The sequence below is a fragment of the Myxocyprinus asiaticus genome, chromosome 36 (assembly GCF_019703515.2).
Source record: "Myxocyprinus asiaticus isolate MX2 ecotype Aquarium Trade chromosome 36, UBuf_Myxa_2, whole genome shotgun sequence".
Classification (NCBI taxonomy): domain Eukaryota; kingdom Metazoa; phylum Chordata; class Actinopteri; order Cypriniformes; family Catostomidae; genus Myxocyprinus; species Myxocyprinus asiaticus.
Window position 1 is genome coordinate 38,951,148 of NC_059379.1, and position 26,900 is coordinate 38,978,047.

The following is a 26,900-nucleotide window of genomic DNA, read 5'->3' on the forward strand; positions in this document are numbered from 1 at the left end:
CTAGCAACCAGGCCAATTTGGTTGCTTAGGAGACCTGGCTGGAGTCACTCAGCATGCCATGGGATTCAAACTAGTGAACACCAGGGGTGGTAGCTTGCGTATTTTACCAATGAACTACCAAGGCACAATGCTTTTGAAATGTTTTACTATATTTTCATGTAAGGGCTAGCTACAATGTCCTGGAATACAAAGATCTGAATCTTTACATAATATGTAGCACTTTGTATATACGTTGACCTATTTTAGGATTATTGTTTTTTAATTGCTTTAAAAATAAAGTTTGTTTTCATACTAAAACAATACTTATGCTTTGGTATAATCATGAAATCTATTTATGCATAATTTTTTTTATCAATTGTGTCAATTAACATTTGTAGACCAAAAGCTATGGTGATAACTTGCACTCGCATAATGCGCAACATCGATGTACGAACTAATTACAAGTTTTTGCTAAATTGGCTCAGGATCTTCAATAAATTGCCCTTGAAGGTCTTTGCATTGTTCTGTCTTTTCTGAGCGCTGAAGTAAAGCAATTATTGTTAATTTACACTTTACAAATTGATTCTGTTATTAATTTTATCTGACTCCAATTTTATATTAATCTGACTCCAATTTTAAATTGACCTCTAATTTATATTTAAGCTCTAATTAATTTCTGATCATTCTTTTAATTCGATCTTTTTAAGTTATTGATTACTCTGAATCATCTTAATTTTCATTTGTCCTTTCTATCAATACTTGAATGTCATTTAGAGTCTCTCGCCGGCCGTTATTTCAATTACGAGGATCTCACGTCACAAGCGAGCCAGTTCAGTTCATAGTCAGAGGTTGTAGGGTAATCTAAATATCATCTGATTTGGCTTATCTCATAATCAGATGATACCATCGCTTAGACACGTACACACAACTTGCTATGATGGACGATAAGCAGTGACTGAAGTCTTACATGGATTCTCCTATCATTAAGCTTCAGTGATAGTCTTATCCTGGTCTCATACTTGCGGTAACAAACAGTATCTTAACACAATCTACCAGTCACAAATGATTTCAGAGAAATTCAGAATAAATCAAATAATAACAATTTATTTGCCAGGTAGAATATAAAACATAAGTTACAAAATCAATCAAAGCCAATTTCACACATGATCAGAATAACCAAACATTTCTAAAAATAAAAGACAAGTCAAAGTAGCATACCTGGCAATAGAAAGTGACACGCAGCAATAAGCATGGGAGATCTGGCTTGCAGAATCCTGGTGAAAACGACTACACACATCAATTGTGCTGGATATCTGCTTACAGATTCCCCAAGCTTCTTGCCAACTTTCCTTAAATACCCAGACAGAATAAACATTGTGTACCAAATGGTATTATCCTTTGAACAATGAGAATTTGGGGGTGAATGTGTTCTTGACTTCCTGGGGTTTAACCTTGTAAACATACAGGAGATAATTTAAATTGTAGGTCAAGGAGGGGGATAGACCTCCAGAATTATGCAGTATTTGGCAAAGACCTTATAACTTTGTTACCATTAGTTTTATATCAACATGGGAGAGAGACCATTATACCAGTCGCACAGAGACCTCTTAAATAATATCAAACACATACAGTTGCATTCTTTGTTTTCATGGTATTTGTTATACTTTTACATATAAATCTTGTGTCTTTGTGTTGGTCCAGAGCTGTTGAAGGGGAGAAGGGGGAGAGAGAAGAGGGGGCAGCAAGGTGATTTGCAATTTATCACACTGTGGTGATATTCAGGTGAAGATTTTGGGTGTAGGCATCCTGGTGCCAGCCTTACATAAATATCTACAAATTTGACAGTCACTACAATGAATGGATGAATTAAAGGAATAGTTCAACCAAAAATTATAATTATCTCATCATTTACAAAGCATCATATGCTCAAACTAATTTTTCTTCTTCTGTGGAAGAAGTCTCCAAAGGGGACATAAAGAAAGCATTAAGGTCATCCATACTAAAATTAGAGAAATTATACAAAATGCCAGCTCTCTTCAGCCTCCTTAGAAAATACAGGCACTGTTGGGCCTTCTTTACTAAGGAGGAGGTGTTCAGTGACCATGTGAGGTTGTTGGAGATGTGCAGGCCCAGGAATTTGAAGTTCTGGAACTGTTAATGCGATTGCATCATCTGTGGAGCGGTTGTGTCTGTATGCATATTGTTTAGGGTCCAGTGTGGGTGGGATTAGTGCTTTGAGGTGAGCCATGACCAGTCTTTCAAAACACTTCATGATCACAGGGGTGAGTGCGACAGGACGGTAGTCATTGAACATAGAAAATGAACATAGTTGGGAGGACACTACCTTTTCTAGTATTTTTACATAAATGGGAGATTTGAAATCGGTCTATAATTAGCCAGTTCTCCTGGCTCAAGCTGTGGTTTCTTGATAAGCGGTTTGATAACTGCCAGTTTAAAGTTTCTTGGGACATGCCCTAAGGATATTGAGGAGTTAATAATATTAATAAGAGGTTGTAAGATTACAGAAAACACCTCTTGTAGGAGTTTAGTCGGTATAGGATCTAACATACATGTAGTTTATTTTGATGTTTTTCATTTTTGTTAGCTCTTCCTGACCTATAACAGCGAAGGATTTAATTTTAAAATTAAAATAACTTAAAATGATTAACAAACGATAAAATACTGTATTATATACACTCACCAATCACTTTATAATTTATTGTAAATCTTATGTTTATTGTAAATTGGTATATGTCCCAACACTGTCAAGACTACTATGTTGCTCGGAACTGCACCCAAGAATTTCACACACTATTGCACTTGTGTATGTGATTGTGTGACAATAAAAGTGATTCGATTTGATTTGATTTATTAGGAACACCTGTACACCTAATTATTCATGTGATTATCTAATCAGTCAATTGTGTGGCAGCAGTGCAATGCATAAAATAATTTATATATGGGTCAAGAGCTTCAGTTAATGTTCACATCAACCATCAGAAAGGGGAAAATATTAGATCTCAGTTATTTAAACTGTGGTATGATTGATGGTGCCAGATGGGCTGGTTTGAGTATTTCTGTAACTGCTGATCTTCTGGGATTTTCACGCACAACAGTCTCTAGAGTTTACTTAGAATGGTGCCAGAAACAAAGATTAAAGAGGGTGATTGAACATCACAAAAAAATAGATGTTTCTCAATGCTAAGAACAGACTTCTGTTATCGTGAAAACTAGTCTTGCCTAGCTATGTTGATAGAATTAAATCGGAAGGACAGGAGGACATAGAAGGTTTGAGATGTGCTACAATATGTAGATTCAACCACCACATATCTTTTTTTTTTTTTTCGGTGGTGGATGGTGACGATATAATATCAACAAACCCTAAAACCCTAAAATGACGGTAAAAATGACGATTTAAACAACTTTACAGCTCAAATAATACACAAGTTTTAACAGAAGAATTAAAGGAATAGTTCACCCAAAAACAGGGGCAGATCTACTGGGGTGGTAAACGGTAGCAAATGCCACCCTAAGAAAAAGCATCGCCACCCCATCTGCCACCCCAGTATAAGTATACAAATGTATAAAATATAAATGTAAGATTTTGACATTGTGTAGGGGTTTATTCATGTCGAACAGCCTCAACTCTAAACGGACGCACAAATGACTACACAGATTTATCGTGTGATTGATATAGGGGCAGCCAATCACATGAAAGTATATCAGTGGTCAATTGCATGATAGGTTAAAGAAGCGGCCAATGGCGTGATGGGTTACAGCAGCAGCCAATCGCTTGCTGCTGCAGCACATGTGCAGTGTTTAGGGACTCGTGGGTTTAGTTTTTTTTAGCTTATTTCCTCAACCACAACAACAATATGACAATATGGACAAATACATGGAGAAAAAAGAGGTAAGAGATTGATTTTTTCTAGTCTTCACTGAATGATTATTCAATATATTGGCGTCAGCTGAGACATGTCCTCAGCACTTTCTGAAATAGCTGTCATCAGGTATGTGTATAATCCAAATGAAACCTCCAGTTCTTGAGTAGGAGTTTCAATTTTATCTGATCTGTGTATGTTTTGATTGGCGATCCGGTGCTGGAATGTGTTATTTTAAATTTGATGATAAATGTTCGTTGTGACTGTTATCAGTGTCGTTTAGTGTCACCAGTTTTTTCTACAGCACATGCTCTTTTCCGAGAAATAGAAAAGGAAAATATGTCCCCCACTGTGATGGCCTTCTTGGCCGTATTGTTTGTGTGTATGTAGAGCGTTGTGTGTATGTTGACAACCACAAACTCTCTGCTCCAGCAGCGGGAATCTGCGTGACAGCATTGGTGACGAAGATGGCACAGCTCATGAACACCCATCTCCCATCGCACAACCCAGCCATGAAACAATCCGGTGCTCCCCATTAACAATCAGCTCACCTGGTTACCCCACACCTGAGAGCAATTAAGAGAGAGGGAGATAAAGACAAAACACAGTCTGAACTTCGGAGTTAGCTGTTTTTTCATATATAGAACGGTCAATAAATGTGTTTGTGTTTCCGCTTCTCTCGTCTCCCAGCATCTTTTACTGCATTTTATTTTTAAAGTGCAACACTGACATACTGATGCAGTCTTGGTTTATTATAATAAAAATGTCTATTTTGGTGAATTAGAAACCAGAACCTCTAAAAACTAGATGCAAAAAGAAACCACTAGATCAATCAGTCATGTTCTTGATTAAATTGCTGATCTATGTGTTCTGACTAACAAAATCCCAAGACTGATAGTGGCAGATGCAGAGATGAAATTATGTGAAATATCTATTTGAGTGCTTAAATCAGTCATTAAGAATGACTGTTTATCAAAATAGGTTATTTAAAAGAATCTTTTATTGTGCATAATATAATTAGTATTCATGAGTATCGCAGCACTGCCACCCAAAGTACAGTTTTCCTAGTTTATTTTTATTTAGAACTAACTTTGTGTTAAAGAGCACCTATTATGACTCATATGACTCAAGATGGCGCTGAGTATGGCGCTGCGTTGCGATCTCCGACACAACATTGTAGTTTTTTGTTTGTTTTGTTTACAATTCTTATGTTTTTTGTCTTGGATGTTGTCTGCCTTTTTGTCTATGACAGACAAATACTTTTGGACATTGGTTCTGCAATTGCACACCATAAACCGGACATCAAATTTCTCAATGCCGACCCGCTGTTTACAAACACGTCAGCGGAGCCCTTTGTCTGGGCAGCCCGGCAGTGGAAACGCAGTAGGAAAAGGGGAAATAGAGCCGGCGTTCTCATCAGAGTAAGACGTCGCACAAATCAACCCCCGCTACCCAGTATTCTACTGGCAAATGTTCAGTCTCTGGACAACAAGCTCTGCGAGCTGAGAGCGCGGATCTCTTTCCAACGAGAGACGAGGGACTGCTGCATTATCTGCCTTACAGAAACTTGGATGTCTGCGGAGATTCCAGACTCAGCCATCGAACCCGCGGGGTTCTCCATGCACCGAGCGGACAGAGCGAAAGACCTCTCAGGTAAAAGCAGAGATGGTGGTGTATGTTTTATGATCAACAAATCTGGTGTGATCAGAGGAACGTACATTCTATCAAGTATTTCTGCTCTCCTGATCTGGAATTTCTCATGCTTCTGTGTTGACCATTCTGGCTACCGAGGAAATTCACAGCGGTCATTATCACTGCTGTGTACATCCTGCCACAAGCCGACACAGACCAGGCACTCAAGGAACTGTATGGGAGTATAAGCAAGCAGGAAACCGCGCACCCTGAGGCTGCGTTCATTGTGACCGGGGACTTTAACAAAGCCCCGAAATACTACCAACACATCAGTTTCAACACATGAGGGGACCGGGTTTTGGACCATTGCTACTCTCCCTTCCGGGATGGCTACAAATCCCTCCCCCGCCCACCATTTGGCAAATCGGACCACTTTTCTGTTCTGCTTCTGCCCGCTTACAGGCAGAAACTGAAACAGGAAGCACCCACCCTAGGAACGATCCAGTGCTGGTCAGACCAATCAGACTCTACGCTACAAGACTGTTTTGATCACGCGGAATGGGAGATGTTCCGGTCCGCCTCTGATGACGACATCGAGCTTTACGCTGATAGCGTAACGTGTTTCATCAGAAAGTGCGTAGAGGATGTTGTTCCGACCAAAACAATACGGATCTACCCCAATCAGAAATCTTGGATTAATAGTGATGTTCGCGCGGCACTTGATGTGTGGACCTCCGCTTTTAATTCTGGGAATACGGAGGGGCATAATCAAGCCAGTTATGCCCTCCACAAAACTATCAGAGCAGCAAAACGCCAGTACAGGAACAAGATTGAAGGACAGCTTAACACCACAGACTGTAGAAACATGTGGCAGGGAATTAATATCATCACGGACTTTAAAGGGAAAAAAACTCCACCGTGAACACCGCTGCCTCTCTCCCGGATGAGCTAAATATTTTTTATGCTCGTTTCGAGGGAAATAACACTGCCCTCGCGGAGAGAGCTCTCGCGGCCGAAGCTACAGAGGTTAGTTCACTCTCCGTCTCTGTAGCGGATGTAACCCGATCTTTCTGACGGGTGAATATCTGTAAAGCCACGGGTCTAGACGGGATTCCGGGCCGCGTCATCAGATTGTGCGCGAACCAACTGGCTGGTGTTTTTATGGACATTTTCAACCTTTCCCTCTCCTTGTCTGTGGTCCCCACATGCTTCAAATCATCCAACATTGTGCCTGTACATACACTATATTGCCAAAAGTATTCACTCACCCATCCAAATAATTGAATTCAGGTGTTCCAATCACTTCCATGGCCACAGGTGTATAAAATGAAGCACCTAGGCATGCAGACTGCTTCTACAAACATTTGTGAAAGAATGGGCCGCTCTCAGGAGCTCAGTGAATTCCAGCGTGGTACTGTGATAGGATGCCACCTGTGCAACAAGTCCAGTCGTGAAATTTCCTTGCTACTAAATATTCCACAGTCAACTGTCAGTGGTATTATAACAAAGTGGAAGCGATTGGGAATGACAGCAACTCAGCCACGAAGTGGTAGGCCACGTAAAATGACAGAGCGGGGTCAGCGGATGCTGAGGCGCATAGTGCGCAGAGGTCGCCAAATTTCTGCAGAATCAATCGCTACAGACCTCCAAAGTTCATGTGGCCTTCAGATTAGCTCAAGAAGAGTGCGTAGAGAGCTTCATGGAATGGGTTTCCATGGCCGAGCAGCTGCATCCAAACCATACATCACCAATTGCAATGCAAAGCGTCGGATGCAGTGGTGTAAAGCACGCCGCCACTGGACTCTAGAGCAGTGGAGACGCATTCTCTGGAGTGACGAATCACGCTTCTCCATCTGGCAATCTGATGGACGAGTCTGGGTTTGGTGGTTGCCAGGAGAACGGTACTTGTCTGACTGCATTGTGCTAACTGTGAAGTTTGGTGGAGGGGGGATTATGGTGTGGGGTTGTTTTTCAGGAGCTGGGCTTGGCCCCTTAGTTCCAGTGAAAGGAACTCTGAATGCTTCAGCATACCAAGAGATTTTGGACAATTCCATGCTCCCAACTTTGTGGGAACAGTTTGGGGATGGCCCCTTCCTGTTCCAACATGACTGCGCACCAGTGCACAAAGCAAGGTCCATAAAGACATGGATGAGCGAGTTTGGTGTGGAAGAACTTGACTGGCCTGCACAGAGTCCTGACCTCAACCCGTTAGAGCACCTTTGGGATGAATTAGAGCGAAGACTGCGAGCCAGGCCTTCTCGTCCAACATCAGTGTCTGACCTCACAAATGTGCTTCTGGAAGAATGGTCAAAAATTCCCATAAACACATTCCTAAACCTTGCGGAAAGCCTTCCCAGAAGAGTTGAAACTGTTATAGCTGCAAAGGTTTGGCCGATGTCATATTAAACCCTATGGATTAAGAATGCGATGTCACTTAAGTTCATATGCGTCTAAAGGCAGATGAGCGAATACTTTTGGCAATATAGTGTATATACCAGGCGGTGTGTAAAAAGCTCGGAGGATCATCAGAGACTCCAGCCACCTGAGCCATGGGCTGTTCTCACTGCTACCATCAGGCAGGCGGTATCGCAGCATCAGGACCCACACCAGCCGACTTCATGACAGCTTCTTCCCCCAAGCAATCAGACTTTTGAACTCTTGATCTATCACGATCAATATACATCAGCACTGCACATTATTAATCTTATTATCTCACACCGGACTGTCATAAATGATATTCTTTCTTAATAACACACTGGCAACTGACTATCAACCGACAGCCTGAATGTCAATACAACCTACTGTACATTTTATATATACTATAAATACTATTTTTATATTTTATAATGTGTATTCTATATTGTGTGTATTGTATACTGTACATTGTATGTTATTATTTGTATATTGTGTTGTGTGTAATTATGTGTATATTAGATTTTAAATTGTGTTGTGTAAATCTGATGTTTATTGTAAATTGGTATATGTCTCATCACTGTCATGTCTGCTATGTTGCTCGGAACAGCACCCAAGAATTTCACACACTATTGCACTTGTGTATATGGTTGTGTGACAATAAAAGTGATTTTGATTTGATTTATGGTTTTTAAACGTGCCTAATTTTGTTTTAAAGGTCATCCAAGGTCAAAAAATACTTTAATTTGCTCATAATTTAAATTGCAGCATTACCTTTTTCCCAGTGTCAAAAACGACTCGTTCAATTATCCGTTCTAAAGGATTCATTCTAAACTCCTCCTTTCAGAGAGCCTACTCTGCTCTGATTGGTCAGATGTCCCAGTCTGTTGTGATTGGTCTACCACTTAGTGTAGTGTTTGAGGGCAGGTCAAAGCTGTTCGCGAGCAGTCATTGAAGACCAGAGGCGGGTTTTTTGTTACCAAATTACGTAGGTTAGTACAGGAAGTAAGTCTGGAATTACTAACGACTCGTTTCAGGTGTTCAGAATCGGTTCTTTCTTTTGGGAGTCAATAACTCCATTTGTCGTGCACTTTGATTTTTGAAACTTTGCAGACTTTTTTACATTCAAAAACAGCTATATAACACACTACATGAAAGGTAATATTTGAAAAACCATAATAGGTGCTCTTTAATGTTCCCTTTCAAATGGCTTATTCCAGCTGTTACAAAGTTGATAGGCCTACAGGATCAGTAGCAAAATGGTTAATGTGTGGTTCCTGTGGAAATGCAATAGTATTGCAAATTCATGGATATTTATAATTTGATAGTAACTCCAGTTAATGAACTAGTACTTGCTGCAATGAAGCTTGGTACCTTGATCCATAAGAACTATGCATGGGTGCTTGCTTTGGTGTTGCCACCCCTCATAGTCTGCATGCCACCCCCTTGCCACCCCATGAAAAAGTTTCTAGATCTGTCCCTGCCCAAAAATTTAAATTCTCTCATTATTCACCTACCATGATGCCATCCCAGATGTGTATGACTTTCTTCAGCAGAACACAAATTAATATTTTTAGAAAACTGTTGAAGCTCTGTAGGTTCTTATAATGTAAGTAAACGGGTGCCATCAGGCTGCTGGCTATTTGATGGTCCAAAAAGCCTATTTAGACAGCATAAAAGTAATCCACATGACTCTAGTCCAGTCGATCAGTTAATGTCTTCTGAAGCAAATCGATAGGTTGGTGTAAGAAACAAATCGATAATTAAAACATTTTTAACTTTACATCGTTGCTTCCTGCCAGTGCTGGGATGCTGTTTGAAATGAACTAACTCTCGCGTGACGTTCGTTCCACTGCTGTATACAAAGCGCGTGCATCTGACTTAGCGCTATATGTCACTGATGAGTCAACTGCTGGCAGGAAGTGATTTTTTAAAGTTAATAAAGCTATCGAATTGTTTCAGAAAACATTAATTGATCGACTGGAGTCGTGTGGATTACTTTTATGCTGCCTAAATGTGACTTTTGGACCATCAAATAGCCAGCAGACTGGCAGCACCCGCTTACTTACATTTTAAGGACTTACAGAGCTTCAATATTTTTCTAAAAATCTTAATTTGTGTTCTGCTGAAGAAAGACATACACATCTGGGATGGCATCAGGGTAAGTGAATAATGAGAAAACTTTAATTTTTGGGTGAACTATTCCTTTAATGTAAGTGCTTTTATAAAATTTAAGCTTCACATTTCTGCCTTTAAACTCTCCAAAAATTTATCCCATTCACTTCAATTGTAAATGACTCACTGTAACGCAGATTTTAGCTTTTTTTTTAAAGAAAATGAGGGATGAGTCAAAATGAAGTTTTGTGGTAATCAACATTATGCCATAAATGCTGTCGATTTAGCTTAATGCATAATGTTGATTAATACAAAAATTATTTTGAATTGTCCCTCCTTTTCTCTTGATTGATTGATTGGTCAAATAATTAATTCAAAATTTTTAATTCTGTCATCATAAACTCATTTAGTACCAATCCTGTATTTCTTGTGTCCTCCATGGAACAAAAAAAGAGCATTTTTGAAAAGAATTTACAGTACATAGCTCTTTTCCATACAACAACAGTTCATTGTCATCATGTCTATCAACTGTCAAGCTGTCTGTCAAGGACAACAACAACAACAACAAAACTAGAATAGGCCTACTATAAAAGAAGCATATGACTCAAAAATGACTAAAAATCATCCTATCTGCTGCGACTTTCAAATGTCATTTCCCTTGCGGTACAATCACAGTAGTGCACAGACTCTCATGGCTTATTGCTCTACTAAATAAATAAACTCTGTTAAGTTCAAAAACTTCTATATTCAAACTGGTTTAAAAAAAGCTTACCGAGCAAAAAGTTAATCAGGCTTTGCATGTGAAAGATGAGATTGAACAAAGGTTGTATGAGGAATAGAGCCTATGTTTTATTGAGAGCATGAGAGCATGATGAAAGAAAGATCCAGATAAAAGATGAGAGAAAAAAAATGTAACAAGAAAAGGTTGATAAATAAATAAATGATAAACAAAATATAAAGTAAAAAAAAATAGAACACATAAAAGGGAAAAGTTTGTTTGATGGGCAAAAATGGAAATTAAAGAAAAGAGGGCAAGTAAAAATAAGGCAAGGCAACAGAAAACAGAAAGTGACAGAGGTGTGTGCTGTTTTGATTTTTGAGCATGAGATATTTTCAAAGGCTTTTAGATTGCTTTCCACCTTGTTTTCTACAGTGTCACTGTGATGTCTCTCTCTCTCTCTGTGTGTTTGTGTGTGTATGTGTGTGGGCGGGTTTGGGTGGTTTACGAGGACACTTTTTTAGGTTACAAACTGGTAATTACAAGGGTACTATGCTATAAATGTGGTTTATGAGGACATCTCTAGTAAGACATCATTTTTTTAACGATGTCTTACTAGTGTTTTTTAAGCAATTTGAATTATGGGGACCATAATTCAAATCGCTTAAAAAAAACATACTAAACTATGTTTTTTTTTTATGTAAAAATGCAGAAAGTTTTTTGTGAGGGTTACGTTTAGAGGATTAGGATTAGGGGATAGAATCTATAGTTCATACAGTATAAAAAATAATTATGTCAATGGAGAGTCCTCATAAGGATAGCCGCACCAACATGTGTGTGCGTGTGTGTGTGTGTGTGTGTGTGTGTGGGCAGGTTTGTGTGGTTTATGAGGAGATTTTTTTAGGTTACAAACTGATAATTACAAGGGTATTATGCTATAAATGTGGTTTATGAGGACATTTCTAGTGTCCCCATAATTCAAATTGCTTAAAAACAACGAAACAATGTTTTTTTTGAAAATGTAAAAATGCCGAGTGACTCCAGTCAGGCTTCCTAAGCAACCAATTAACACGGTTGCTAGGGTGGGTAGAGTCATGTTGGGTTAACCTCCTCGTGGTCACTATAATGTGGTTCTCGCTCTCGGTGGGGCACGTGGTGAGTTGTGCGTGGATGCCGCGGAGAATAGCGTGAACCTCCACACGCGCTACGTCTCCGCTGTAACGCACTCAACATGCCATGTGATAAGATGTGTGGATTGACGGTCTCAGACGCGGAGGCAACTGAGATTTATCCTCTGCCACCCAGACTGAGGCGAGTCACTGCACCACCACGAGGATTTAGAGCGCATTGGGAATTGGGCATTCCAAATTGCGGAGAAAAAAGAAAAAAGAAAATGTAAAAATGCAGAAAGTTTTTTGTGAGGGTTAGGTTTAGGTGTAGGGTTAGGGTTAGGGGATAGAATCTATAGTTCGTACAGTATAAAAATCATTATGTCTTTGAAGAGTCCTCATAAGAATAGCCACACCAACATCAACATTCAAGGCCCCCGTAAGCATTTTACTGAACTAATTATTAACTTCTCAGGCTGATTATATCATGATTTGAAGACCAGCTGCACACAAACACAACTAAATGAAGAGCTACCAAAAAATTTATAAGAGGATGAGATAAATGCATTCGTAATGAAATGTACTTGCATTAGATTAATAAAACATGTTGGTTATATAACAGTGTTATGTTAACTACCCAAGTTGAGCACTTTCACCTGAATTGCTCTGATCTGAGAAGCTTACACACATGCACACACACACACACACGCACACACATACACATATGTACATCACAAAGTAGCCAGGATGTTATTTTCACCTAATGGCAGTGCATGGCCCTGTTATTCTCAAAGATTCAAAGGCAACTGGTGTAACTGCAGGTGTGAGAAAGCATCTACATATACCTGTATAGTAATAATGGTCTTCTATACATGTAATGATATGAAAATAACTTTACATCTATCTTGTTTTTAAAGCAGAATCTCTTTTAACTGTTGTGAATCTTGGCATCGTATGCAATAAATGCAACCTGAAACTTGTAATGAAACTTGATTGTTTGGAGAACTTCTAATATCAAAGTTCACTTTATTTAAGGCTGAATTGATGTGAAAGTAAAATAGCTTTGTACATGACTCAATCCCAGTACATGATGAATCCTCCTGATTAAAAGGTACGCATTTATGCAACCAAATCCTTGATAATCTTTTCATTTGAATTATTTTTCTAAAAATTATGTTTTTTTCATCTACAGTAAGTATGCTTGCTTAAACGTCATATTGCAGCTGAAAAATTGAACACTGATACAGGAATTGTTGTTAGCCTTTAAAAGATACCCAAATCATCATATGGAATATCGTCACTGCATGGCATTCAATGCAAAAACGATCACATATGTTATACTAAATTGTATACTATAATGTATAAGCTGTTTGTAGCTTAATATGTTGTTGGTTTGCATTGATCGTGCGTGTTTCCAAGAGCAATTGTTATTCGTCTTCAACGATTTTGTGTTCCTTCTAAACACAGACGCTGCGGATGCGGTGCAGGTTATTCCAAAGAGCTGCTAGTATGCACGCGCAAAGTTTATAATTAAATCATCTCTATGTTATAGGTTGAGCGAAGGCATGAGTGTGCCATTCTTTATAGAATCAACCTGCTTAATATATAAAGAACGAGACATCAGACATAGATGATTTTGGAAGTGGGCAAGAATAAAGTGGCTATAATTAGTCTCTACACGTCATCCCAAAACAAAGTGCGAGTACTTGCGCAATATCCACGCCCTCCACACTGACGTCACACCTCTAATCCAGTCTCGTAGTAGTACTACATCAATATTTGCATGCTGGCCGGAATGCGAAGCAGAACGAAGCCGTCAAATCCAAGTTGTGATGTGGGAACCAGAACGCCTCAGTCCAGGCTTTTAAACGTTTCGGATATAAAATTGTTTCAGTGTTGAAGCATTCTTACGCTTTCTTGGATGTGCATGCATGTTTTGTCACGTTGAGAGCTGTTGATGGAGGTGATCAGGAGCTGTCTTTGGTCGCGCAGGTAATTGGATTTCAAGCATCCGTTTTATTGAGGAACGCTAAATTTGGAAGCGTCTCGTTTTATTACGGCAGACGATCACGTAAAGAAGATATTGTGATCTGCAACACTCTTGGGGCAGGACATTTGACTCTTTTGAAATGACGGAGAATAACGAAAAAGAGAATGAACCCCAAAACCAGGACTTTCAGCGCTCGCCGGTATCAGTACCGATCCAGTCCGAATCAAAGGTGAGACATGATGACCTGTCATCTGACCCATCTGAAACGATCGCAACACACTTTATTAAATCAATGACACTGTGACGAATGGAAGTTGTATATACTGTAAATATGCTTATATTGAAATGTTTTGCTTGCGTTCACTAAACGGTGCGCTGTATTAGTTTACTGTAATATTTTCAGATATCAAGAAAATGTCATTTCAACTTTCGTTGACTTGTGTTGGGACATATAGACAATGGGGGCATGTCCCCCTCAATGTCTATGCTGTAAATTAGTTTCTGGGTGCCTTTACGCACATAGATCGCTTGACGTTGGACATAAGCTGGATATAATATTTGTTATATAAAACTTGTAATTGTACAGTAGATTGCGGTCATTACAACAGCAAGTTCATAGTCTAGCGGACATTGGACGAACATAGCTAATTTACTATTTAGCCTATGCTCTATATGCAATCAGTGTACTGGATTAAGATCATTCAATTTCAGGAGGTTGTGAGACACATTAAGACTGGACAGTACTGTTTATATCGGTCAATAAAGTGATGTTCATTGTTTTGCCCAGATCTGTTAAATGATTCAAAAATACACAAAAAATACCATTCACAAAAAAACAATTAATTGAATACACATCGTCTATGATTAACATGGTTCAATTATATATTTTGGGGGTGACTTTAAGTAAAAAATAAATAAATTAATTAATTAATTCAGTCTCATTAAAAGCTGAAATTCTTGAAAAAACATAAAAGGTGGATTCTTTATATATATATATATATATATATATATATATATATATATATATATATATATATATATAATTTTTTCTTTAAAAAATAAGCAGTGAAACATTTTGTTTTAACATATTGTTTGAAAATAAAAATTGTTGTGTCAAAAAAATTAAAACTTAGAAGACACCATTAGACCCTCAAGACTGTGTGAAGTTTAAACAAATCTTTTTGTCATTAATTATCAATATTTTGACATTTTAATGAAAAGGTACATTTTGTTCTGGTCATTTGGTGTGACCCTGAGAAAACATTATTTCCTACACTTAAACATCCCAAATATTTGTACAAAATATATTTTTTACTCACCTTACTGAGTATGTTAATACCTTTTACTTGATAGTTACACCACATGACTATGTCACTTTTTCTCCCCAATTTGGCATGCCCAATTCCCAATGCGCTCTAAGTCCTCTGCTAACTTTGTAGAACCCTTTTAGACATGTAAAATGCTGCTTCATATATAGAGAGGAGAGGGCGGTGGCTGAGCTCAAGCCCATTCACCAGTGTGTATCATACAGTACACAACACCTCATTCCATGACAGGAGTGGGCTACAATTTTTGGCCACCACAAAAATTGTACACTAAACACAAAAATGTGCACTTAAGCATTTTGTAAGCTTTAAAATATCAATTCAAAATTGTTATATGACATTTAATTTTAGTAACATTGAAATTTCATTTTATAATTATAATCTAATTCTATATATGTGATGATGGTATATTTTCTAAAGCATGTTTTAAAGGAGTAGCTATATAGAGTTTTTTCCCTATATCCAGCCATAGAAATGTTATTTTATAATTTTCTTTAAAGTAGAGAGAATTGTTGCACTCAAACAAAACTTTGGTTACTTCATGTGCATGGAGACAAAATATATATCTAAATCTCAGAAGTTGCTCTTTGCACACTGAATGACAGTCAGACTGAAAAAGATCTAGCTAAAAAAAAAGTATTTTTTTTTTAATTTAAACTTGCAAAGTGAAAAAGTACTTTAAACTCACTGCACACTGCTTTTTTTCACTTTGCAAGTTAAATATATATATATTTATATATATTTAAAAAATGCTAGATCTTTTTTTTTTTGTCTGACTGTCATTTGGTTTGCGGACAGCAACTTGAGATAAATGTTTCTTTTAAAAAAAAATACTGACACCAAAACTTTGCCATGATAATATAAAAATTTAAATTTTCGACTAAAGGGAGGAGAGCGCATCTCTCGGTCCCTTTACAGCAAGAAATCATTTGTGCAGCAAGCACAAGCAGAGTCTCGTTTCCTCTTTTCAGGGAACCGCAGTTACAGTAGTACTAAAATTATTAACACCAAAACTTTGCCATGATAATATGTATTGGTTTATTAATTCACACTATATAAATCACATTTATATGAACATATTAATTTTAATTTGTGTGTGTATCTTTTGAGTTTTCAGACAAGTTCAAAAGTTGGCAAGTTCTACTCTCATTTCACATGAATAATTTATTGTTTTTTTATGCTTAACATGAATCATACATACCACCCTGTCATATAAAAAAGACAGAAAAATGTTTGATTTTGTTTTTTTATTCTACTATTAGAAGAAAAGTCATTTTGTTGAATGTTGAGTGCTAACAATTGGCCATAACCTTGATAACAGGAAATGCTGAGGTTTATACTGTGTAACCCCAGTTCCCTAAAAGGAGGGGATGAGATGCTGCATCAGTTGAAGACCCGATGGGGAGCTCCTCCCAGGAGTGATGGTCTCTGAAGCCTTTTAGTCACATCAGTCTATTGGCAGATGGCATTTGACGCTCAGCCCCTGAATCGCAAGCATATAGCCTGGAGCAAAACGTCATTTCATCAGGATTTTCGACTAAAGGGAGGAGAGTGCATCTTTTGGTCCCTTTACAGCGAGAAATCAGTTGTGCGGCAAGCATATACAGAGCCTCATTTCCTCTTTTCAGGGAACTGCAGTTACAGTAGTAATGTCAACAACAGTGCAAACGGGCATAAAAGTGACCTGTGTCATGCCACAAACTCATTCCCAGCTCATAACAGCGGGGAAAGCAAGAGTGCTACTAGGCGACATTGAGGCACCTAAAGTATGGGTGTGCACGGATAGTCGACATTCGGTTAACCGCTCGATGCGCCACTATATGAATGCAAAAATCACTTTTTGGTAATTCTACTCATGCAATAGAGGTCTTCAACCCAAACCACACTACGAGTTCTGACAACCCATCTGGGTTTTTAGTATAGGGCGAGTTAGGGGCTGTTCAAACATACTTTTCTGTGCTTCTGCGCTCTTTTCTATATACCGTTAGCATGCGCTGTACGGACATCTTTGACTGTTGTGCTGAATCTCACTCTTTTTCCTTTCAGCGTCTTTTGCTAAAGTTAAAAAGAACTTTAATTTTTTATAACTCATCACAAATTACCTGCGTTATATTTCATTCTTTGTGTTGTGTTGCACTGCGTTGTGAAGAAGTTTAGGACTTCTTCTGACTATTACAATATTAAACATGATTCCAGGTTGTTTTTCGCCGAGCAAAGTTTCAGCGCTTTATAAACTGTAAGACGGTGTTTTTCTCCTTTTGTCTGGTTTGTATATTTCTGTAAAATAATTAGACAAGTTCAATGCCATTTGATTTGAAATAATTTATAAATGATTTATTTGCTGCTATTTTGAGTAGTGTTTGAGGAAATTCCATTGCTAAACATTCTTTATTCCCACATCCTGATTCCCGATGAAAAACTGATTAACCATTTGTGAAACCTCATGGTTAAATGAATGAATTATAAATGGTGACAGTGCACATCCCTAGTCTTAAGTCTCTGTGTTGTCAGCAATAGTCATACTGCCATTTCCGGCTCACAACAGCAGGGAAAACGGGAAGCGAATTCCTGACAAATTTAGCCAGGGTTGTCACTTGGAGCACCAATTTGTGGCATGTCGCTTTTAACAAGCACTGCAAAGGCGAGACCTGAACTCTCACTGAATTGGGAGAACATCAGTTTATCATACATTAATTCCTGGAAAGAATGGCCTAGCAGCAAAACTCGGAGATGTGCCAACACAGTGAACACCGTTCATCCTTTTTTTTGACTGCGTTGTTTGAGAAACTTCAAATAATGCAGTCTCAGAGACTGCTTTGTCCCATTTCGCTGCCCAAGGGGGAAAATTACAGTGAATGTCTCACCTGAGTGCGTACATTTGTCACTGATGACGCCCAGCGACAAGGTATCCTTAACATGATCACCATCGACAAATGTGAATAATCACATCGCTGGAACGTGCCGCAATTCGCCACGGGTATATTTCTGAAGAATCTGCTACAGATAGAGAAGAGGAGGACACAAGCTCAACAAATTATCCTCAAATTCCCTGTGCTCTGTATCCCATCCTTGCTTGATTTAGTGAGGAGAGGGGACCGGCTTCAGCTTCCCCTCAAGCAAGCCGAGACCTGAGTGTTGAGTGCTTTGAGTGTTATGCGCTTGCATGAACACAAACTCAACGTGCGCTGCGTGCTTGGCAGGGATAATATAAGCGATATAGCCGCCGCAAAACCCACCCACCCCCCAACTCAGCATAATCTTCGCCGAACGCAATGGTATCATGTGCGCCAATGCACAGATCATCGCGGCCGTACTGGGCAGGCGAAGCCACTTTAATGGAGAAGAGGACAGATGCAATGACCAAGCAGGTGACAAATCATCCTCAAACTCTCCTTGCTCTTTATCCCCACCTCGAGCGCCTCCCTCATGCAGCCCCTCGAGAGCCGCAGAAGAGTATGGTGGGAGGAGAGGGAAGTGGCTTCGGCATTCAGAACGAAAGTGAGCCGAGATCAAAGCGCTTCGAATCTCACACACGCACATGGAACACAAGCAATCTTGCAAGTGCTGTGTCACCGTGGGCTAAAACAGTGCTTGTACTGAATGGGTGAAGCCGTTTGATATGAATGAGAGGATGCATGCAAGACTGGGCCTGCGACAAACCCTCCTCAAATCTTTGTGCCCTATTTCCCTTCCTCACAAGCCGCAGAAGGAGGATTGTGGGCTGGGAGGGACTGGTTTCGGCTTTCAGAACGAGGCAAGCCAAGAGAAAAGCATCTTGAATTTCATGCATTCACTGAGAATGCAATCAGTCTCAATGAGCGTCGCTTATAAAAACAGCACTTGTGCCCGTCAGACAGTGGGGGATATAACTTATCTTTTCATATGCTTATGTAAACATTAGCAAAATGTCATCTTTATAAAGACGCCGTTAAGCAAAAAGCTCTTTACATTTCATTTCACTGACAGTTTTCATAGCAAACATGGAAGTGTTCAAAGGAAATGCTGTTCGTCGGAGCACAGGCAGGAAGGTAGAAATAATCCACTTGGTGTAAAGGTGTGCAGTTTCAACGACAAAGCGAAGATTCGGGAGTCCAGAGCATAAGAGATGTTATTGTGACCCTGAAGAAGAAAATCTGAATGAAATGGCCTTATGCTCCTGGCTATATGCCCGCGATGACTTACGCATCAACGCCGGAGCGTCAAGCACCATCTGCCAATAGATTGCCATGATTCTAAAGGGCTTCAGAGATCGTCAATCCTGGATGGAGCTCGCCATAGCATCAGCAGCTGATGCATCGTCAAAGTGACTGACTTCAAAGGGAACCATTTTGTTTTGAAATGATTCTCGTCACATTCCACCTTTCACAAGTTCAGAGGATCCTAACATACTAATTTTCATTAATTTAGCTTGAGGTGACAATGCAATATATGGGCAGCACTTAAAGACATTCTACATTTCTGTCTGTTCCTTAGACAAAATCGTATAACTCTCGTATGACAAGATTTAGAATATAGCTTACTAGTCCCATTGACTACTTTAATGATACTTTTATGGATATTTTGATTTAGGTGTGAGTATGCAGTGTGCGCTTGGCTGCCACTTCACACTGGAACTGTTTGTTTGTCCTTTGCCTGATTTTGGAGCATTTGCTGCCATCTGGTGAAAAAAAATTACATGACATGAAATAACACTCAAAGCAACTTTTTTTTTGCAAACATCAAATTCAAATCAGTGATGTGAACAGCAATAATGTGGGGTTAGATTCTGACTTTGATCTGTTTATGCGTGTTTGTGTGTGTGCTGCATTGTGGCAGATTTATTTTTTGACTAAATAAAAACAAAATGCTCTGCATTATAGTCTTTTTTACATTGTGGATGTGGATTATATTTGTATGGGTGTGTTCCACATTGAGGATGATTGATTGATTTAAAAAAAAAAAAAATAATAATAAAAATGCTCTGTGTTATAGTCTTACCCATTTATTTCCTATGGGGGACAAATTTGACCCCGAACAGTAAAAGTGTCACTTTTTCTTTTGCAACCCCTTAGACTCATCAAATCAAGTCCATTTTTTGTGTGTGTGTGTGTATTCACATGGAAAGAGGAGGAAAAGTCACCAAGCCTTGTACTGCTCCGATGAAGGAAACCATTTTTAATTTGGAAAAAAAAAAGTCAAAATGACCCGAACAGTAAAGGAGGGTTAATTTATAGCGTGCACAGTAGTATAACACCGCTTGCCAATGTAATTTGAGATTGCCAAACAAATCAAAGAAAGCAGGACTCACTTTTCATAGAAGCTAAGTGAGAACTACCAAGTGGATTATTCCAGCCCACGCATCAGCATGGTCAGCATCTCATGTTAAGTGTGTTGTGTACGATGTAAGCATTTAACAAAACATGCAATATTTTCCCAGTATTTTATGACAGAAATTTTGCACCAACCGACTGAAATTTCCAAAGATGCAAACTACACACCTTTTGGCTAAATTTGCTGTTTTGAAATAAAAATACTGTAGAAAAAGTGTGGCAACCACTGATCTAGGTTATTTCTCATTACAATACAGACATTTCTCAGTTCTTGACATATTGTATATTTTAGTCTTTTAGGCGATTTCCTTTTGGGGCACTGCACAAATCTTGTTTGATAAAAAAATGTGTTAAAAATATGGTTGTCTGTGGTCTTTGTTTGTCACAGTGTTAAATGGATTCTCAGGCTTTAGAACCACCAGAGGTATTAAGGAACTGCCACTGTTTTTCTATCTTGCAGCATTTGTTTGTTTCTTTCTCCTACTTTTATTCTCATTTGTAACACCCTTTAGGGCTGTTGAATTAGGAGAGTGTGTGAATTGCATAGCAGCTATTCTAGCCTCTCTTTAGCAAGTCTTTGTTAACTGTGTGTGTGTGGGGGGGGGGGGGGTTTAAGTGGTTTACGAATACTTTTTTTAGGTTACAAACTGGTAATTACAAGGGTATTATGCTATAAATGTGGTTTATAAGGACATTTCTAGTGTCCCCATAATTCAAATTGCTTAAAAAACATACTAAATGATGTTTTACTGAAAATGTAAAAATGCAGAATGTTTTTTGTGAGGGTTAGGTTTAGGGGTAGGGGTAGGGGATAGAATCTATAGTTCATACAGTATAAAAATAATTATGTCTATGGAGAGTCCTTGTAATGATAGCTGCACCAACATGTGTGTGTGTGTGTGTGTGTGTGTGTGTGTGTGTGTGTGTGTGTGTGTGTGTGTGTGTGTGTATGTTAACATGCTGTACATACCCAGTTGAAACGTGTTGGTATTCCAATGTTTGTGATATTTATTTAGGGCATTCTGTGCTTTACTGTCAAGCTCCCTGTTGAAAAATAGAGTTGTAAAGATGGTTTATTACATAATTGCAATTTATTAATATTAAACATAATTATGTAGTTGCATTTTATATTCATATTGGATATAAAAGTTATTTTTGATAATCTAAGAATCTACTAATTAATTTGTAACTTTAAGGTGCTTAATTTAATTAACACTTTATTTCTACAGGGCTATTTATTCTGATTGTACCCATTGTTTAAGGAAAGCCACTTTACTGAGTTGGGACTGTGTGCTTCTAGTGAATATGTTTAGCACTTAACATACAGTATGTTGTTTTCCTTTCATGAGGCTCTTGATGATTTAAGTCATCTTTAATAATATCTTAAGGCAAGCCAGCCCAGTTTTTGTCCTAATATTAAACATAATTAGAACAGAACATATTTCACAATAGGACAACTTTTTTGAGGTCCGGACTTTTATTCTACATTGTACTTGCCCTTATGCTACCACAGTTCTTCCATTGCTTAACTGTGACATTAATGTCATAACCACAGGTGAAACAGGAACCTCCTTACTGTGGTTTGATCAGTGTAGTGTCTTCTAAAAAATACACTATAATTGCCTTTGTTATAAAAAATAATAGCCAAAACAAATTTAGAAACTTTAACCACAATGGAAATGGTTGTAATAAAAATGAAGTTTAATATATACCCCCTGAGAGATTATTTATATTGAAACTATTCTGTAATAGTTTACTGTGTTACAGTTTAGTAAGGGTGATGATGTGCATTTTTAAAAGCTTCATAACCAACGTCATTGTGCAAGAAAAAAAGAGGCTTCAATCACCACATGTCCTGTATTGATACGATACGGGATGCAACTTTCATCTTTAAATACGGGACGGGTGGCAGCCCTACCACCAGCTAGACAAGCACCAAACCAGCACTAAAGTGGCATGTGACAATTTACTTAACAGATTATAATTCAGTTGAAATTACTCTTAAATCAGGTAAGTATTGGATATCTAGTGTGCTGTTCATTTATTTACACGTACAAAAAAAAAAAAAATTACATTTAATTTCATGTAAAACTGTCACAGTTTTTGCTACTGATAATGTTAATGTAAATTTTGGCTGATATAACTCAGTTTATCAGTCATGAATCAGTGTGAAAAACTCCATTGCAAAGACAAATCACCCAGTACTCATATAGCCCTCATAACACCTGCAAGCAAGCCAGCAATTAGCTTTCAGTGGCTCTGTTCCAAACACTAGTGAGCTACTTGCATAGGTAGCTACATTCTAAATGCTGCATTTCATTCCAGGTCAAATGTGAGATATTCTCCTTCTTCTCACCATGAAGCAATTCCATTGCCCGAAGCTCAAAAAATGACATATGAAGAAATAAATTGGCAACATTACAGTTAGTTTTGCAGGTGTTTTATTGTCAACAAAGCCTCCTAGCAACCAATCTGCAGAGGCTAAACAATGCTATGCAGTGCTAGCAGTTGTTTCTGCGGGTGAACAATTATCAAAAGCAAAAGTCTCTGCAAACATTTGTAAAACAGTTTTATTATCCTGTAGGAACTTTGACTCATTGCAGCATTTTATTTGCTTAAAAGTGTTTGTTTATAAAAAGATCAAAGCACAGGAATTAATAGAATTGGAAAAGAGTATTAAAATGGCTGAAACAGAGCTGAAGTGCTGAATGTCATCCAGTGGTTTTAGAGAGCTGACTCAGCTAAAGTAATGTACAATACTATTTTGTCACAGAAGGTAGAGTTTTGGTTATTCAGGGCAAGACAGACATATTTTGAGTCTGGGGACAAGGCAGGGAGACTTCTTGCCAGATACAGAAAACAGAGAGTGTTTTTTTCCACCATTCCTGGTGAAGTCTTCTGGAGGAAATTCTATTTCAATCTTTATAGTTCCATGTCTTCGTCTACCGATAAGGATATTAGCAACTTTGTAGAGCCATTAGAAATTCCTAAATTGACAAATGATCGAAAATACTTTCTTGACACAGATATTACTTTGGAGGAGATTGTTGAGGTAATTAAAGCCTTGCCAACAGGTTTTGCCGCAGAATTTTTTAGATCACAGAACTGGCTCCACTTATGTTAGAAGTTTACACTGAGTCATTAAAGTAAGGTGAACTACCGCCAACCATGATGCAAGCCCTGATCAGTCTCATTCTTAAAAAAGAAAAACACCCTAATTAATGTAAAAGTTATCATTCAATTTCCCTGATCCAGTTAGGTGTAAAAATATTGTCTGAAATTCTGGCTAATTGATTAAGCAGGGTAATTACATCTATTATACCTATAGATCAAATGGGGTTTATTTGTGGTCATAGTTCTTCTGATAATATTAGATGTTTTATAAATATTATGTGGTCAGTAGCGAATGATAGGACCCCAATTGCTGCCATCTCACTGGATGCCAAGAAGGCATTTGATAGGATGGGACTATCTTTTTAAGATTTTGGAAATTAATGGGTTAGGGAACACTTTTATTGGGTGGATTAAGTTACATTATAAACAACCGGTAGCGACAGTGCAAACTAATGGATTAATTTCAGATTTTTTTTCTCTTGGTATGGGAACCTGGCAAGGCTGTACTCTCTCCCCTTTATTGTTCTGTCTTGCCCTGGAACAATTAGCAGCTGCAGTAAGAAAAGAGGATGATTTTCCTGGTATTGTAGCAAGAGGTGTGGTGCATGAACATCAACTCTACACAGATGACATATTATTATTTGTCTCCCACCCTAGAAGATGTATGCCTAGCCTCCATAGAATTATTAATTCTTTCTCCAAAATTTCAGGATACAGGATGAATTGGTCTAAATCGGAAGCTCTTGCTCTGACAGCATATTTCCCTGCCACAGCTTTCCAACCTGGTGCCTTCCAATGGCCCAAGCAAGTCATTAGGTATTTAGGCATTTTATTTCCAGCAAATTTGAGAGATTTAGTTAGAGTTAATTTTGACCCATTAATGAAAAGGTTCTCATGTGATGTGGATAGGTGGGCTTCACTATATTTGTCTATGGCAGGGAAGGTCAATGTTATAAAAATGAATTGTTTCCTCAAATTCAATTATCTACTACAGTGTCTCCCTCTAGAAGTTCCTCTTTCTTATTTTAAAAAGTTTTATAGAATAGCTAAGTCTTTTATTTGGAATGGTAAACGACCTCGGTTGCATTTCAGTAAATTACATAGACCAATTGACAAACAGGGTTTAGGCCTCCCCAAAATTTTGTTTTTAATCTCAGATACCTGGCCCATTGGTCTCTTCCACCTGAGAGAGCCCCTCCCTGGTACTAAATTGAACAAGCGGTCCTTACCCCAATCTCACCATTGCAAAATCTTTCTATCAAATTGCCTAGAGAAGTAAATATGCATCCCATTATTTCACACTTGCATGTAGTATGGACAAAGGTTTCCCGTATGTTCAATTTTGATACTTACATAAATGTTTCCTCAAGCATATGGCTGAACCCCAAATTGTGTATTAACAAGTCCCCCTTTTGCTGGAAAGAATGGATTGAGAGGGGTGTTGCTACTCTTGGTGACCTTTATGAAAATGGAGCTTTGAGATCATTTAAAAATATATCACAGCAATTTGGGATTTCTAGGTTTCAATTTTTCACGTATTTACAGTTCTCATAGCCTTTGGAAAAGGGCATGAAACATCTGTGTATTATTCCTTGTTGATTCAGTGTCTTGGTGACGGGGCCTTAACTGCTCTTAAAGGTTATGGGAAAGAGATTTGAACTTGGTATTGGAGGATGGGAGTGGGAAAGAATTTTAAAAAATGTTAAAACTATGTCTAGGGATGCAAGGGTACGCCTTATTCAGTTTAAGATTTTGCATAGTTTCTATTTTACTCCCTCTATATTGTTTAGGCTTGGTTTAAAAGTCACACCTACCTGCTGGCAATGTCAGTTGGAGGATGGAGATATAGCCCATGCTCTGTGGTTCTGCTCTAAGATTCAAGAATTCTGGGTAAGAGACCAGAAATTTATCTGTGAGGTTTTAGATACTCAAATTTCATTCTGCCCCAGACTATGTATATTTGGTGATGGACGGTCATTAAAGTAGGTGACAAATATACAAAAAGCTGGGTCCAAACAAGTGTAATGATTGGCAGACAGATCATTTTTAGAGGGTGGAATTCAATTGGCACTCCGTTATTTCAAGAATGGTTCACCAAACTGGGCAGGGTGGCGGCATTTTAAATGATGTCATATAAACAGCTTGGCAAAATAAACATGTATGGTAAGAAATGGGACGAGTAATTTGGCCTTTCTGGAGGGCTCTCAGTGTGGACCATGTGGAGAGAAACAGAATTGTAGTGGTAACTGTAAATTTTATTCTTTGTAGAATTCTTTCTTTTCTCTTTGTTTGTTGGATTTTATATATTTTATTATCTCAAATATTTTCTTTTGTTTGTTTGCTTATATGTGTGCATGGTGTAATTTAGGCTTTGACCACAGGGATATTTGTTGTGGGATGGGGTGGGGGTGGGGGTGGGGTTGGGGAGGGGGAAATAATGGGAGTTAAATTGATTGTGTGTGTATATGGTTTATTCCATGTTTCACGTATGAATAAAAAATTTTTTAATAGCAAATAAAATTAACTGTGTTCATCTCCCTGCTGTCAGCATGTTCGCTTCATATTATACACCCACATCTCTGCGAAATCGAGTTCTAGATTTCTGCTTGAGTTTCCAAGTCCAAACTGTCCCATATTAGCCGGAACGTTCCGTAGTTTGGCCAGAATTAAGACATACGGAAGCCTATTGTTCTGTATTTTAGCGGCAGAATACTCAAGGGGGAACCCCGTTCAGTACTGAAGCACTCAAAATGCTCAAGCGTCCCGTAATCACAAGTTGGCAGCCCTAGTTCTATTGCACTTTTCCAAGTTAGAGGATGGAAATTTCAGCTTACCGAGTTGAATGGAACACAGCGTTACGCAGCATTCTAACAGAAATAGAACCTAATAAATAACTAAAAAGTGAACATTAATGGAGTTATCGCCTCACGTGTATGTAGCACATGAGACTCGATTAACACTTACTCTTAATTCCAATAGAGTCCAAGTTAGCACATGTTGCCGAAGTGGGCATCACACTAGCCGACTCCACAAATCGATTTTAGCCGAGGGTGATACACTGACTGCTTTGCTGAGATCTCAATCTCTTCAGTCAGAGGTACGACACACTTGCAGATTCAGAATGGTGGAGTAACAGACATACTGACTCTCTCTCCGATTCTCTGTTACATAGAGCTCACAGAAAAAAATGTGTGAACATATACAATTAGGATGCATTTAATGGAGAACCCCAGAAAAACACTTGGTGACTGAATCTTTGATACTTTAAGTTTCAGAGTAGCTTCCCCAACACTGCTGTCCACAATCTTGGATGAAA

General features: G+C 38.4%; 1 protein-coding gene across 1 annotated transcript in view; it reads left to right on the top strand.

Moving 5' to 3' along the window:
* Positions 1 to 13,747: 13,747 nt before the first annotated feature.
* LOC127427125 (SH3 and cysteine-rich domain-containing protein 2-like) overlaps positions 13,748 to 26,900 on the top strand; it is an 83,105-nt gene continuing 69,952 nt past the window's right edge. The window contains exon 1 of the mRNA XM_051674521.1: positions 13,748 to 14,065. Within this exon, the coding sequence (XP_051530481.1) occupies positions 13,976 to 14,065 (90 nt within the window). The 5' untranslated portion in view covers positions 13,748 to 13,975. The remainder of the gene's footprint in view (positions 14,066 to 26,900) is intronic.